We start from the raw sequence: 15,996 nt of genomic DNA, 5'->3' as shown, positions 1-15,996 counted from the left end.
AACACGAAACTAATCAAGTAAAAAGTGAAAGGTTGACATGTATTATTTGTCAGGACACCTAAGTACAAAGCAAATATTGGGGGTTACATGGGGTTTCCTCCACCTCACGTCAGTAAGGACCCCCAACAAAAACATGCACCCATCATCGTCTGACCAGCGATGGACACTTATCTCCTGGTCCCCGGGCGCGTCCACATACGCTGCCCACTACTCCTGGCTGTGCCCCCAGAGGAAGGACAAGCCAGGATGGGTCAAAAGCAGAGGATCCTTTTCACCGGCCACCATCAAAGCATGTGCGTGTGTGTGTGTGCAAGCATGTGTTGTAGTGTGGTGTGTTGCGTGACGAATAAAGACTGTTTCTTTTTCTGTTTCTAATAACTACGCTTAAAAATGTACAAAAAGTATTAAAAGTAAAGACGTGCTTCTCATATTACTTATTACTCGAAAGCATTGCTCTAGATTTTGCTCTGGGATAGTATAGGGGATGCCATAGCAATGTGCTCATCTAGATCCTGATTTTAAAAGAAAAAAAGTGTGATATATGTAGGAGACTGAATAGTATGGATGTTTGCTTTGAGATGCAGTGGAGTAACAGTGAAACTGGGTATGCTTAAGTCAGTACAGATAATGTACTTAAGTAGTGTCAAAGTACTTTTGTATTATTACTGCAGAGCCTGAATGGAGTTAGTTAATTTACTATAAATGCATACAAAGGGAATTAGAATTAAAGAGAAGGACAGCAGTCATTTATTTGACATGTTTCATTTGGAAAATTATAAAATGTACATTCCATTTAAAAAAAAAACCAACAACACACACATCAATAATACCCAATGTATGACAAACATGAGAAAATGATTGTGTTAAATATTAACAATTGGAAATAATTGGAAAATTGGAAAATAAATCAGTCCTTCTGTATAAAAAAAACATGACGTAAATTTAACCTGACGATGTAAAACGCTGACGTGCCAGCCCTCATCTCATCTGCTCGAGCGGTTGGGATTGACGGGCCGTACATCATCGGAGGGTTTTTCATTCTGTAAAGTACACTGTTTATGTTGTGAACTTCTGACCTCTGAGGGCCCGAAGAGGAAGGATAACATGGTGAGCATAGCCAATCTTCAATTGAATTCCGGCCATTGTATACCTGTTAATGTTACCTTTAAAATGCAAGCTGGACCCATGAAACAAGGTTGTAGTGATTATCAGTGTTGAAAATAAATTGTAAGTAAAGAAAAAAAAGCAAACCTTTTTTTTCTTTCCAGGGAATGGAAATACCGTACTCGATTTCAGAACAATAACAAAATTATAAATCGCAAAACAGCCAGAAGGTAGGCCTATAATTACAAACAAAACAATGTATTGGGCAGTATTATGTAATGTGCGGGCTTATTTCATAATCTTCAAGCATCTCAGCTCTCATGTCCTGTCCGTGTCCTGTTTTCCTTTTTACCCCCTCGGGAATTGAATTAGCTAGTACGTCATTAGGAACTGGACTCTGTGGTGGTCACCTCTGCTGGCGACAACCAGCCTACCCAGACAACATTACATAGCAGTGTGCCGTCCATCAGACACATACACGTCACTAAACAACAGCAGTAACCCAGTAGAGAGGAGCACTAGACGTCGTCACTCTACAGTTAGTGAGTGATTTATTCAGCATCCCCTCTAGTTCTAGTGCCTCACACATAGGGGCGGCGTCGCACTCACAGATTACGCATAATCTCAGGCTAAATCACACTTTAAATCTGGGGTAAGTGAAATGACCTGTCTGCTTCCAGCTGTGCTAACTGAGAAGCAGTTGTCGTGTTCCACCTGCCTCGACATCTTCACTGAGCTGGCCACGACACAGTGTGGACACAACTTCTGCAAAGCATGTATCCATAGCTACTGGAGCAGCAAGGACGTCGGTTAGTGCAGGTTGTGCAGGAGCAGGCATTTAATAAAACATGACCCCCGAGTCGATACTCTTGTATCAGAGTTGGCCTTTAATTTCAAGGAATTATTAGGTGGGAATCGGGAGGCCAGGGTGTGCAAGACGCACAACAGGTAAACTGTGCTATACTGTCGGACTGACCGAACCTGTATTTGTGTCCTGTGTAACGTTAAGGATCCCAAATCGCGAAACGATCGCGTTTGCAAAAACGAAGGAGACCGAACCAATCAATGATCACGTTATGGTCTGAGAATATTTACGACTTTGAAAGATCACTAGATGCCAGTAGGCGAGAAGCTGGGGAAGAAATTATAGACTGGTCACTGGTCACTGAGCTTGTCGAGAAGATTGAAAGGGAGAGAGCATAAGAACTTATCAAAGAACTGAAGATGCAAATCTCTGAACTTTAAAGGAGGTTCACCGACTTGAAGCGATGGTCATGGTCCTGGGGACCATCGTGATTTCCTTTGCAATTTTGCAACAACACTCACTCCAAATAAGGACTGGGAGAGGACTTTTGTTGATTGCAATCGGTCCATTGAGACTGTGGGAAGGGCAGTTTCCTGCCTGCAAGAGGGAACTTGATCAAGAAGTGGAAGAGCTCCCCGAAATCAAACTGAAACGACTGAAAAGAACAGCACACTATGCCTTTCTGAAAAGTATTATTGTGAAGGCCCCTTTTAAATTTAAATTGCAACCTGTTATTTCTTATCTGTTTTATCGTTCTATTTCTATTTTATTCTTACTTGCTTGTTTCCAAATTTGCTGAATTCCATTTCACGTACATATTTTTTTTAAATCAGAATCAAGCAGAGAAATCCATAGTCATCAGTGAGTGAGTGAGTGAGTGAGACTAACACCAACTATCTGACACTCCGGTATCGGCCTATAGCGCAGAGAATCACAGCGTCCTCATCCACCACCTGGCCGCCCTCATTCCGGGGTCCCTGGCTGCAGCCACACAGAGAAAATACACGCACGGAAGGACACTTGTTACACTCGTCGGGATCGCCTCCGTGGAGGGATTCTGCCGAGAGCTCCGGAGCGCGGGATCTGATTGGCTGGCGGACAGCATATTCCCTCCGCCGTGGGATAGGTGTAAAAAGCGGCATCTGACGCGTGGGAAGCTGAGATTTTACATCGGGGGTGGGGGGGGGGGGGGCGCGGGGGGGGGGGGGGGGGGGGGGGGGTCGTGTCGTTCCACACCGAAGCTTGTCGAGCACGATGCCCGGGATCTCCAATCCGGTCCCAGTCCAGCCGTAACTTTCTTCCGGGGGAGTCGGAGTCGGAATAACGCGCGGGATTTGCGCGACCTCTCCACCGGGGTGGGGGGTGGGGGGGGAGATTTACGCGCGCTCGTTCCAGAGTAGCGCAGCGCGGCGGGTGTTTGGCGTGAACATGGACGTGTGGAGCTCCGTCACTTTTTAATGGATGAAAGGATCCAGTGGTCGCGAGGAGGAGAAGCGGCGGCTCAGGCGGCGGACACTTTGCAGGTGTGTGTGTGACTTTTGCGCGGAGGGACTCCGGCGCGTCCTTGGACCGCTCGGGTGACGCTGTGTGAACACGCTTCACAGCATGAAACGTCGGACGTTTCGCCACGCACCGGTAAACGAGCAACTTTGGACGAGGTCAGCCAGGTGATAACGATAATAAGAAAAATCCCAATTTGATCCACGCACTCCTCTACCGAGTTGTAACATTTTAGCGAGTGCGCGGATAATAAGGCGCGCCTATTTCCCGAACCGCATAGCTGCAATTCATAAGGTTCCCCCCCCCCCTTCAAGAGTTAGTGGATCCGCTTGCCTGGTGCTCCCCCCATGGGACTGAGGCATTCTTCGCGGTGCCTGCTGCTACGGAGGAAGATGGCGGAGGCGGACCATCCGGAGGTACGTCCTGCACCCGGCTGCATGTGGCAATCCCGCTTTTCCGAGGTGACAAGTCGCGTTAAATGGAATCGAGTCGGTCATTTGCAACCTCGTATCTTGAATTCACGGCGTGCGCGCAAATAAGTGCATTTGCGAGGAGAGCCCGCGCGGTGCCGGTGATAGTGGAAGAATGCCGCTGATGCACTCATATGGTCTGACCAATTCAAGGCTTTCGCGACCGGACCGTACAGCGCGCTCAGTGTGTGTGTGTGTGTGTGTGTGTGTGTGTGTGTGCTGTGTTCGACGGGTGCGCTGTGTGACACACGCTGCACACGCTATGCGGGATCTTTTTCCGTGGGGGGTGCTGTCCGTGGTGCTGAAAAGGTCCTGAAACGGCGCATGTCCTGACATACCGTGGTGCTGTCCGTGGACCTGCAAAGGTATAGGCTTCACCGAGTGTGTGTGTGTGTGTGTGTGTGTGTGTGTGTGTGTGTGTGTGTGTGTGCGTGTGTGTGTGTGCGCTGTCCGTGGTCCTGAAATAGTATAGGTTTCACCTAGTGTGTGCTGTCCGTGGTCCCGAAAAAGGTGTACGGCGTCCCACCCGCATCACTCACCACGTCCCGTTGCAGGACAGTGGACGAGGCTCATTGTTTTGCAGAATTCTTGTCCGAAAGGGCATGTCCTCAGTTATGTTTCAAAGCTGCTTGCTCCTGAATGAGTCTTCCTCGGAAGAGTGGCAGTGTCTAAATGTAGCCTGCCTATTGGATTTACGGAGTAAAATCAGGGGGGTCAAAAAAATATGGCCCACGGTCCAGATTGGATAGGTTCAATTCAGCTCGCGGGATGATTTTGGGGAAAGGGAAAGAATTGTACAAAAAAATAAAAGAAAATGTTAAATAAATATATATATTTTTAGGAAAAGCATTTCGTTATACCAGAGATGTGAGTAGGTTAAAAGAAACTAAAATTTTATATGCACGATTTTAACTCTATTAGAAGAAAAAAAAACATCTAAGTATGCTGCTGGTTTATGGTCATAGATTCAGTACAATTCACAATCCTGACAATCTGTTTTTTCATTCTTTGTTTTCGTTCCCTCATTTTCCAAAAAGCGGCAACAGCCGACCTCTTCCCCCATGTCTCAGTCTGCCCAGCCCTCTCCTTTGCCCAAACCAGTGCCTACAACCAACCACGTGCCCTGTCCACCCCACACACCTCATGTAGCAGCACTGTCCATCTGCCCCGGCCGAGGCAAGATCGGAAAGTTCCTTTGCCCAGAAGAAATGACGTCAAGAGACTACTACTTTGATTCTTATGCCCATTTCGGCATACATGAGGTAAGTTGTGGCTCAAAGGTCAGGCGACGACATTTCAGACCAGGTCAGTGATTTTCTCTACCAAAAAAAAAAATCAAAAATACATAACCTGTTTCCTGTTAAGAGTACCTGAACAAAAGCTATTGTCCATATTCTATCCTCAAAGAATAACTTGACTTGACTCTATGGCCTACCTTTACAGCACTCTACAGGGAATTCTTATGCAGAATTATGTAGCGATAGCCTAGTTAATGACCTGGATTGGGTGGGGTTGGCAAATGTTTTGGGGACATATAGCCTTTTAACTACGGTCCAGATTTAGCATGTGGGTCAGGTTTTTGTCTACTTCTAGACAGAGGAAGTGTCCTGAATAGAAAATAGTGCAATAGGAGAGGCGAAGAAAGTGTGATACTTTGAATGGGATTAGGGATATGGGTATCACTTGATCTCCTGAGCTGACTATTTCGAAAATGCTGTTGCCTCGGCTCGTGTTTGGCCAAAATGTTTCCACACACTGCAATCTCATTCGCTATGAATAAAGCATTATGTAATTACACGCTTAGGAAGCTGTGTGCTTACAGCCCACTGCTGCCATAGCGTACACACTATCTCGTGTATATTGTTTATGTAACTTACTCTTCAGATGGCAGGTATCAGAGTTCCTATGCTCCTATGCTCTCCATAACGCAACAGAAATAATGGGTCAATTATATTTTCGTAAAATTGATCAACGTTCTCTTTTCCCACTTGGAACTGGGCAGGAGATGCTGAAAGATGAGGTGCGGACACTGACGTACCGGAATGCCATGTACCACAACAAGCACGTGTTCAAGGATAAGATCGTCCTCGACGTGGGCAGCGGCACGGGGATCCTCTCCATGTTCGCTGCCAACGCCGGTGCCAAACATGTGTATGGGGTGAGAGTTCAACACCGGCAGAAGGGAATTGACTGTCACCGCTCAACACATACATTACAGGGTTGTAGTTCAAGTTCAAAAGGTCTTAAAATAGCATTAATGTGTAGTATTTGAATATAAGAGAATTATTACAAAACACAGCAATTTTTGAAAAATTGTTAATATCTTTAATTTTATGAATGCATTTCAAACACAATTTATTAATGAGATACTATGAACAAACATAACACAGTTGAGTTGCTACACACAAATAACTATTTTGATACGAAATAGTGATACTAAAAGTAAGACATAAAAAGGGCTTATTTAGACATGACATAAATGCATTGTTTGGCAAATTTGAACGGAAGTAGCCGAACGTTTGTGCATCGCCGATACGCCAAGATTCTAAAACTTCCCACTGGGTGGTGGAGTGAGATGAGCTTGTGGATTAAGGACCCTTGTGACATCACCATCCAATTCCTTACTGTGTCTATGTGCAGGCTGTGGCTTCGAAACGCACATTTACATTGCGTGAGCTGAGTAGTGACTCCATCCCTCTGTAGTGGTTACAAATCGCGCGCGTGTGTAGGTGTCTCACTCTCGCTCTTTTTGTAAATAAAGGCATTCTGTTTGCATCTAACCCCCTGTTCGATGTGGCGTTGTGGCCACAGTTTTTTAAGTTGTAACATATAAACGGTGGGAGGTCATGATGCGTTTCATGTACTCGGAACGTATCGCAAAACTAGGACCCGGAAAATTATGGAAAATCACAGAAAGACATCACTCCGTCATTGTTGCCGTGGCAGCGGTCAGCTGTCCGTCACTGAGAGTGCAGCTTTATTTCCACAGACAACACAGTGAATTATTACAATGAGAAGTTCTGGTTCACCGGCAAACATGGACAGTTGTTTTTTTAAGACAGGAGGGTTGCGCTGTGTAGACCGCATAGTGGTTGCCCCGGGAGACGAGCGACCAGGAGACAGCGGACCGGGAGTGAGCCGATGCGGCCGTCAACGTAAACTTCGAAAATCGTGCTGCGTTTCAGAGAACCCGGGAAACTGTAAAACGCACCAAACACAACTCAACTGGACCCCGTGTATTACTGCCTGCAGCTATGATTATTCTTTTTTTTTTTAAATTTTATTACTTTTCTCAAATCTATTTTATGTAATTTTATTTTAGTTTTATTGGGCTGTGTATATCTGTTGCGTTTAATCTTAGACAAAGAACGGAGGGAGAGGAGCTGCCGGAGCCAGTACTTTTCAAATGGCTTGGTCTGATTATCATTTCATCATTTAATTTCCTTTCTTCCTTTTTTTGTGAAAATAGGGGGGGCAGCGCCATGTGACACGCTCGGCTCGCTAAGTCACTAAAGTGGTTCACCTTCACTTTGATCTATAATCTCTCTGGTCTCCCCCATATTATTTTCAAGCTTCGTGATAGAAAAACGTCTTTACACGCCCCACGCGGTGTCAGGGTGAGATATGACTTCAGAGGTAAGCCTCAGTTTAGCACCAATAAAAGCCGGCCTGCATCAGATGCGTCTTAACTTCAACCACCGATTGGTTGATTGAACAGAATTGTTCTCGAGGGCTTATCTTTTGCCCTCCATTTTGTGGTCACTACTCCCTCACATAAGACGTCGTCGGCATGCTGACACACACACAGACACAATTTATGACTACAGCCTTTAAGGGTGCGGTAGAGGAGGTGGTGATAAAACCGCATACTGTTAATACGAGTTCATGTCGAGTATTTCAAATCCAACCATAACCAACACCATGTTATTCGAAAACCTTATTCCCGATCCAATAACGACTGCCTGCAACGCAATTTTCACTGTTTTCTCAGTGACTTTCCAGGCTGTGGATGACCGCTGTGACTACATCTTTGGTTGTTTTCCTGTGTCTGCAGATTGAATGTTCAAGCATATCAGAATATTCGGAGAGGATTATCAAGTCCAATCATCTGCACAATGGTGAGTCCTATTGGTAGAGACAATTTAAGAGTTGTGATATACAGCACGATTGCCACGATGCCAGTCCCAGTTTTGACATCTGCTTACAAGCCTCTCGTATTCGACCAAGCAATCACAACAGCTTGAACAGTCTACGAAAAGTGCATTAGTATGCAATGCAACCTTAAAGACAACATTTAACTATATCACAGTGTTATCATTATCTAGTCTCATATGTATATCGTGATATATACCAAGACATTCAGTACAGACCTTCCTTAATTACTGATTGCAATAAGCCTGTCACAGAGAGCTGCATTGGATGCCGTCTTGTGTACCCCCCCTGCAGTCATCACCATCTTTAACGGCAAGGTGGAGGAGGTGGAGCTGCCCGTGGAGAAGGTGGACATCATCATCTCCGAGTGGATGGGTTACTGCCTGTTCTACGAGTCCATGCTCAACACGGTCATCTTCGCCCGGGATAAATGGCTGGTACGTTGTGTGCGTGTGTGTGTGTGCATGTGTGTGTGTAGTAATGTACTATAGGGTACATTACCTAAAACACACCTAAAAACACTTGAGGCGGCTCGAGGTCAAGAAAACCGACTCAAGCTGGCTTTACACTGAATCAGAAAAACGATCCTGGATTTTCAACTGTTGCAGTAACTTTCGGTTCGACAGTACGACCGGAAGCTCTTGTTGCTAAGCAACTGCCAAGCGTCGTTGTTGTAACGTAATTTGAACTGCAAGTTACGTAGGTACGCCTTATAAATATATATATTTTATATGCTGTATATATATTTCAAATGAACATACAACATTGGGTGTTCCTGTATTCACCATCAATAAATCTGTTGCTTTATCAGTTAATTTAGCGAATAAAAAGGTTTATTTTTTAAATAACAAGGTAAAAAAAAAAATCGGAAATAAAGTTATTTGAGCTCTTTTCAAGCACTATATGAAGCGTGCATTAGCTTCCTTTTATTCAGTGGAAACGGCAAAGACGAGTTTTGTAAAAACAGCAAAAAGAAAGCCGCGAGAAGAGACAGTATTGTTGCAGATCCGGCGGCCACCAAGGGGCTTGACCCTACTGTTTTATGTGGATTTGCTGTAGAGCCAGCTTAACCCCAGTTCCAAAAAATTAAAAATAATGCATCGGGAGCCCTGTTTGGATGCGGAAATCCCGCACCATGGGTGTTTTGTGTGAGGAATCTGACTCTCGATAGAAATGAAGGAGTCTTTCGGTGAGTCTTGGTTGTTTGTTGGATTCGGTGTAAAGCCGAAGATGGGGACGATTTGTGCGGGCAACTTTGAGACCTGAAACCTCCCCGTCACTCAGAAACCCGGGGGCCTGATGTTCCCGGACCGGGCGGCGCTCTACGTGGTGGCCATCGAGGACCGGCAGTACAAGGACTTTAAGATCCACTGTGAGTTACCCCCGCTTCCATTTTCAATGGATCGCTTTCCGCTCTCTGTCTCACTTTCGATTTTGGATCGAGGATATTATTTCATTTCCGAGGTGCGATAAATCAGATTTCAAAATTTCCTGGGAAATCACGCCGACACGGCTGCCATTATAAGATTCCACGAAGAGGAAATTGTAGAAGAACCAGGCACAAGGACATATGACATGTCATTTTAATAAATGAAGAGATATGCTAGGACATTGAAGGAAATACAACATAATAAAATAACGTTGAAGCACCACAACACACTGACTAAAATAGGAAGATATTATGAAACCTCATTGTATTTTTGGTAAATAACTGTGTGTAAAACCTTCTATAATGACTCCTGCAAGTCCAAACAGCATTGCTAAATTCAATTGGAGGGATTTATTTTAAAAAGTATTTACTTTCTGATTTACACACACGCACACCAGCACACCCCCACACACACGCACACACACATACACGCACACACACACACACACACGCACGCACTCACCCACTCAAACCCTTTGCTGCGGTGTTTTTTTTAGGCTCGCTACACTGTCGGCATATCTCCTCCTCCGCTCCATCACAGTCAAGGCGTTTGGCCCATGTGACAACAGCAACAAAGAAAAATAAAGAAAGGAGAAAAACATGGAGCGGGGGCGGACAAACCTATTTGGTGTGTTTGCACCCACCCAAAACAAATAGGAAATACACTAATACACGCATACTCTTAATACAGTAATAGACACAGACGGCCACAGAGTCTATTTCCAGAGGCCTCGTCGCTCTCTCCAGAGAGGAGCTGGAGACAGAGAAAGTTTGAGGGTGTATTTTCAGGCCGCAAGAGAGAGGACACTTTTGCGCAGTGCACGGTGAGGATAAAGCACGATTCCAAAATTAAAACATTTTTGTGTGTGTGTGTGTGTGTGTGTGCACGCGTGTTCACAGGGTGGGAGAACGTGTACGGCTTTGACATGAGCTGCATCCGTAACGTGGCGATCCGAGAGCCCCTAGTGGACGTGGTGGACCCCAAGCAGGTGGTGACCAACTCCTGCCTGCTGAAGGTCAGTGTGCGTGCGTGCGCGTGCGTGCGTGCGTGTGTGTGTGTGTGCGTGCATGCGCGGGCGTGTTGTTGTCTCCCACCACTGGTGTACGCACGGTGATGTTTGTACGGTGGATGTGTGTCTACATTACACCGAGACAAAGGGCTTTGTGATCGTATTTTCTCTCTGACACGTCCGTCATCTTGTCTCCCGCTTTCAACCTGTCTGAGATAAAAGCCAAACAGGGAAACCTTTAATCCTTTGTGTGATGCACTGCATTATGCAATAATCCCCCCCCAGCCCCGAAATCTAGAGATAAAAATGGAGAGCCACTGAATACACCTGTTCCGCAGCGACCTTATTTCTCGCAGATAATGGGAGTTTTTCGAGAGAGAACTGACACTCAAAATCTGTTGCCATGGCTAAGGACACAAGAGTGGCTTGTCTTTCATCAGATAAAAAAAAACAACAAAAAAAAAAACAACGCTGCGAAACGGTCAACGAGCCTCTCTATCCCTTTCGACTCTTGATGCTTTTGTACAGCTCCTTCTCTCCGTTCAACCCCACCTTCCCAATTCGGGGGTTTGACGACGCCGAATCTACATTTTCCTCCCCGATGTATTTCCCTCCTCTCTTCGCGTTTGCTCTGCGCCACGCTGAATGGGCGCCCCCCCCCGCCCACGGGGCTCCTCAATGCGCACTGTGGAAATGTCACGCCGGCGCGGTGCGACGAATCCGCGGCGCGGAAACGCGAAAGGTCTCCCCGCCACTTGGCGAAGCACGACCCAGCTTTTCAAAGTTCGAGGGGGTCGTTTGCGCTCGTGTCGGCCCGAGCGGCTCTGCCCCGTAATTTCTCCGATGCTCTCCTAAATCTGTCCATTCACTCATCCGTAAATCCATCCATCCACCGAATGATCCATCTACCCACATACTAACCTGCGCAGAGACTTCATAAAAAACGGAGGACGTCGCCTCGGTGACCTTGGTTTCCGAAGAGGGGCAATTTGCAGGCTTGAGTTTGGCTCGCATTACCGTCTATGATTTGGTTTACCTTCTCTAATGCAGATTACCCTCTTTATTTCAAATTACAATCTTTAATTCAGGTTACCTTCTTTAATTACATTTCCTTTTCTTCTTTTTTTGTTTACATTTCCTTTTCTAATTCAGATTACCCTCTTTAATTCAGATGACCTTCTTTAATTCAGATTACCTACTTTTATTCAGATAACGCTCTTTAATTCAGATTACCTACTTTTATTCAGATAACGCTCTTTAATTCAGATTACCTTCTTTAATTCCATTTGCCTTCTCTAATGCAGATTACCCTCTTTAATACAGATCACCCTCTTTAATTCAGATTACCTTCTATAATTCAGATGACCTTCTCTAATGCAGATTACCCTCTTTAATTCAGATTACCCTCTCTAATGCAGATTGCCTTCTATAATTCAGTTTATTTTTCTATAATTCAGATTACCTTCTAGAATGCAGATGACCTTTTTCAGTGCAGAAGTCCAGTTGGCGTCCTTAACATTCGCCGCGAATTCCGGAGGAAATGGCAGAAATTGTAAATCCTGTACGAATAGACCAGAGAATGTCTTTTTATTGCAGCAGAACCCACCATAAAACGTACACTGTTCGAATGGGGGTTTTGATTAAAACTGCCGCTGATGGCTCGCACGTTTTTTTTTTTGTTTTGGGACAACTTGTGTGTATTGTGGCGTGGTGTCATTGGAAAGGACACGGGCGTTAAATCACAATCTGTCACGCTGGCGCCACGTGGCTGTAGCTCTATTTGACGTCCACTTTGAGGGTGAGGCGAGGCGAGATGAACAGGTTGCACTGTAGAAAAAAATATTAATCGCTCCCGCTCCACTAGAACACCACGTCATTTGCATGCAAAGCAGAGACGCAAAGGCCCGCACACCTATTTTTGGAGAGCTTTGTAATTCCTGACAGGTAGCGGCTGCTTCGATTATGAGCGTTATCGTGGGAGCGAGCGGTGGCAAGAATGTGCCATCTTGACTTTAGCTTTCCCTCACTCCGAAAACCACACACGCTGATGGAAAGCGAAGCGGGCCAAGTGGGCGAGTGAATGCTCAAAAGCTTTGCTAACACATGCACACACACACTCACACACTATTGCTCGAGGGTAGGGGAGGTGGCGGTGGGAGACGCCCACGCAGCATGTGTACTGTGAACAGGCTCGGCTTCGCCCGCCGTGATTTAACCTGTTGGTTCTAACCATTTCATACTCTCATACACACAATCAGGCACGTACACACACACGCACACACAATACACAGGAAAGATATAATCAATAATCAGTGTGCTCTGCTTGGGCCCTTTGCTTTTTGCCGTAGGAGGTGGACATCTACACTGTGAAGCCAGAGGACCTGTCCTTCACGTCGGCCTTCTGCCTGCAGATCCAGAGAAACGACTACGTCCACGCGCTGGTCACCTACTTCAACATCGAGTTCACCAAATGTCACAAGAAGACCGGGTTCTCCACTGGTAAAAAAAAAAAGCGACGGTCACAGAGCGATTTCTGCTAGAGGGCTGGTGCTCAGATGAGGTTTGACACGCTTAACAATCCCTCTCAACGATCATATGGACAGCTACGCTCAAGCCTTTGGGTGTGTTGCCAATTGTGACTAATACAAGTAACAAAGATCTCATCTCATGGGAGGCTGACATTTGCGCCGTTTATTTTTGGGTGAATAGCGACGATCAATGTGTCATGTAATTGCAGTAAAACAATTTCGAGCGTTGCTACAAAAATGTTCGAAACATTTCTAAGTGGTTTAATCAACCCTGATAATTGCATAATCTGTACATTGTGGATCAGAGAATCGAACCGGATCGAGGAGAAGAATCAAAAATGTTATCGCGCTGGGTAAAGTACTGGGCGTACCTCCTCCACACAAGCTACAACCTCGGCGTCGCGGCTTAAGCGCCTGATCCTTTGCCATCCTATACTCTTGATATGCGCGATCGACGGCGGATGGAAGATACTACAGGTTCTGCCACAAGAAGCCATTCTAGACAGTCCTAATTCTCCCGAAAACCACTTTTGGCCGCTGTCGATTGGCCCTTGCATGCAGCACACATTGCATGGGGCCAGTAAAGGCACACAATTCCTTCCTGCAAATAGAGTCTCAAGTCAGTATTGATGACGCGGGCTGGATAACAGTTACCTCGGAGACAGTGACTGAGAGATTATATAAGTTTATGATAATATCTCCATGCACCCATCGCTCACCGCTTATGTAATATTGTGGAGAGGAGGATCTCTGATTGGATGGGGTCTGTCGGGCCTGAGGCTAAGTATCAATGAAGCGGCCCTCTGTTCCCTGTCCTTCATTTCCCTCCTGCTGGGCGCGGCCGTCTCTGCGACCCCTGCGCTTTTATTCTCCCTTTTTACCCTTCGTTGCCGCGATCCTGGAGCCGCTGAAAATCATGAAGATCTCTGCGGTTTTTTTTTTTATCGTTCGATCGTCGCGCGCCCGCGTGTCGATCCGGGATCGCAAACTCTAACCTGGCGGCCATCCGAGTCCGGTTACGCCGTATAGATTTGTCTATTCTGTTCCTTAAAGGAAAACGCCGGTGATTTTGTTGTCAGTCGCCCCAGCTGATCCTACTCCTTCGTTATTGCACGGTTCCGTGGGCTACTCGACTCTGATTGGTCGACAAGCGGCAATGAATTTCGAAAGTCAATTGTTTTTGAGCAATGACTGCTGTGTGATAATAACGACCGTTCACAGGCAACCACTTCTCATTGCCTGGATTAATTTCCCTTGTCTCCCCTAGGTAGTAGTCAGAAGCCATGTAATAAGCGGGATAATGTTGCGTAATAATTATCGCGAAATAACCCCCAACAGGGTGATCAGGACACTCTTGGATCGATTTAAAAGATTCTGCTGCTGCTGCTCGGGATGAGAATGAGGCGTAGGTTAAAAAAAAACAAAAAACCCTGGAGTTTCCCATCTTTTTACTCCCCCTGCGTTTCAACTTCCCTTGTTTGCCTTCTTCCAACACGCCCTCCCTTTCCTCGGCCCCAGCTCCGGATGCCGCGAGCACCCACTGGAAGCAGACGGTGTTTTACCTGGAGGACTATTTGACGGTCAAGAAGGGAGAGGAGATCTTTGGCAGCGTCACGCTCAGGCCCAACGAGAAGAACGTGGTGAGATGAAGCGGGGGAAAAAATAGAGTCGGGTGGCCGCCTACGCAACTCCAAACTGTATTTTTTGGCAGAATGTGCAGATTGTTAAATATAAAGCAGTCCAAGTTGAATTAAAAAAAAAAAAATTGCAATGTAGATGAGCTCCGCTTGCAAATTACGATTTCATTAAATTTCTTCCTATTTTAAAATTATTTTTTTTATCCCCAATAGCGTGACCTGGAGTTCACCCTGGAGCTGGACTTTAAAGGACAGCTATGTGAGGCGGCCATTTCTCATGACTATAAAATGCGTTAGGAACACCGAGGCCACGGTACGGGCCGACCCCTCGGCTCCTCCAGACTCATCTTCAAGAGGAGGAGGAAGGTTGGCGGCTTTTTCCGAGGAAGCGTTCCTGTCGGCCAGCAAAGTTCAACGGACACATCCGATTGGGTGTCGTCATGCCAGCACCTCAGTGATGTCACTAGAATTTAAAAAGTACCGAAGAGCAATAGTGCCATCATATGAACCATCGATGATCGCCTTGGGCACTTTGTTGAATTATAATATCTGAAATTAACTTGATTTTCATTCATGTAGTTTTTCTGAAATGCTAGGAGTATCAGTATTTCAGATGTTGGCGAAGCGATTTGAAAGGTGAAGGCAACGCAGTTGTTAAAGTATTTCTTTTCTTGAATCATTGTACGTCTGTTTGTACATTTCCGACGTATATCCATATACAGTCTACAGTATTAGTCTATTTTTTTTTCCTCATATGCATGTGTTTTGCGTCCTGTTGATTTTGATCATGTGAAATGTGGTTTTAACGTGTCAAGGTAACTGAAGACGATTATTTTACTCCCTCGGTGCAAGACCTGTGTGGAGCAATGCCTCAGAACAGTCAATTAATGCAATACATCCCATGTCACTATTCTGTTTTCCAAGTGAACAAAAAAATAAAGCAGACTATGAAACAAAGATTTTAAAATCAGAAAATAAATGACAGTCTTACAAATAATTGAGTTACAATTTTCTGTCCGACACTTTCTCTGTGATTTTTCATTCAGACGCCTCCCATCAATAATTTAGCGATTGCCTCATTTATTTCATATTCGGATTCAAAATAGCGATTTAGATTCAACGCTTAAACGCTCGATTGAACTAAAATACTCTACAGGAGACAAACAGCGAACAGGTTAATGTGTTGTTAAGTAAAGCTATATAACCTATAACCTTCACTTTGACGATGCTTCTTTTTTTTCCAGGTGAAATTCACTGATTTTATTATTATTTCTTTACAAAAAAAGGAACCCTTAGTCATAATAGAAGATACCTGACTCTGACATGACCAGAATTTGCCAAATAGCGATAACACACCACCC

The 15,996-nt window shown here is 45.3% G+C and overlaps 1 protein-coding gene across 3 annotated transcripts; it reads left to right on the top strand.

Moving 5' to 3' along the window:
- Positions 1-3,756: 3,756 nt before the first annotated feature.
- Positions 3,757-14,932, top strand: prmt8b (protein arginine methyltransferase 8b; the record flags this gene model as incomplete). 3 transcript variants are annotated; one of them, XM_080022057.1, is made up of 10 exons in its annotated part: positions 3,757-3,825; positions 4,926-5,141; positions 5,882-6,037; positions 7,934-7,997; positions 8,326-8,468; positions 9,316-9,403; positions 10,361-10,476; positions 12,819-12,969; positions 14,517-14,638; positions 14,849-14,932. In XM_080022057.1, the coding sequence occupies 10 exons, from the start codon at positions 3,757-3,759 to the stop codon at positions 14,930-14,932; spliced, it is 1,209 nt and encodes a 402-aa protein (XP_079878183.1). The 3 variants fall into 3 exon arrangements, with proteins under 3 accessions (XP_079878183.1, XP_079878182.1, XP_079878181.1); XM_080022056.1 differs by having other exon boundaries at positions 4,920-5,141; XM_080022055.1 differs by having other exon boundaries at positions 4,917-5,141.
- Positions 14,933-15,996: the final 1,064 nt, after the last annotated feature.

Source organism: Zeus faber (genome assembly GCF_960531495.2).
Source record: "Zeus faber genome assembly, chromosome: 21".
Lineage (NCBI taxonomy): Eukaryota > Metazoa > Chordata > Actinopteri > Zeiformes > Zeidae > Zeus > Zeus faber.
This window is presented reverse-complemented; position numbering and strand designations above follow the sequence as displayed.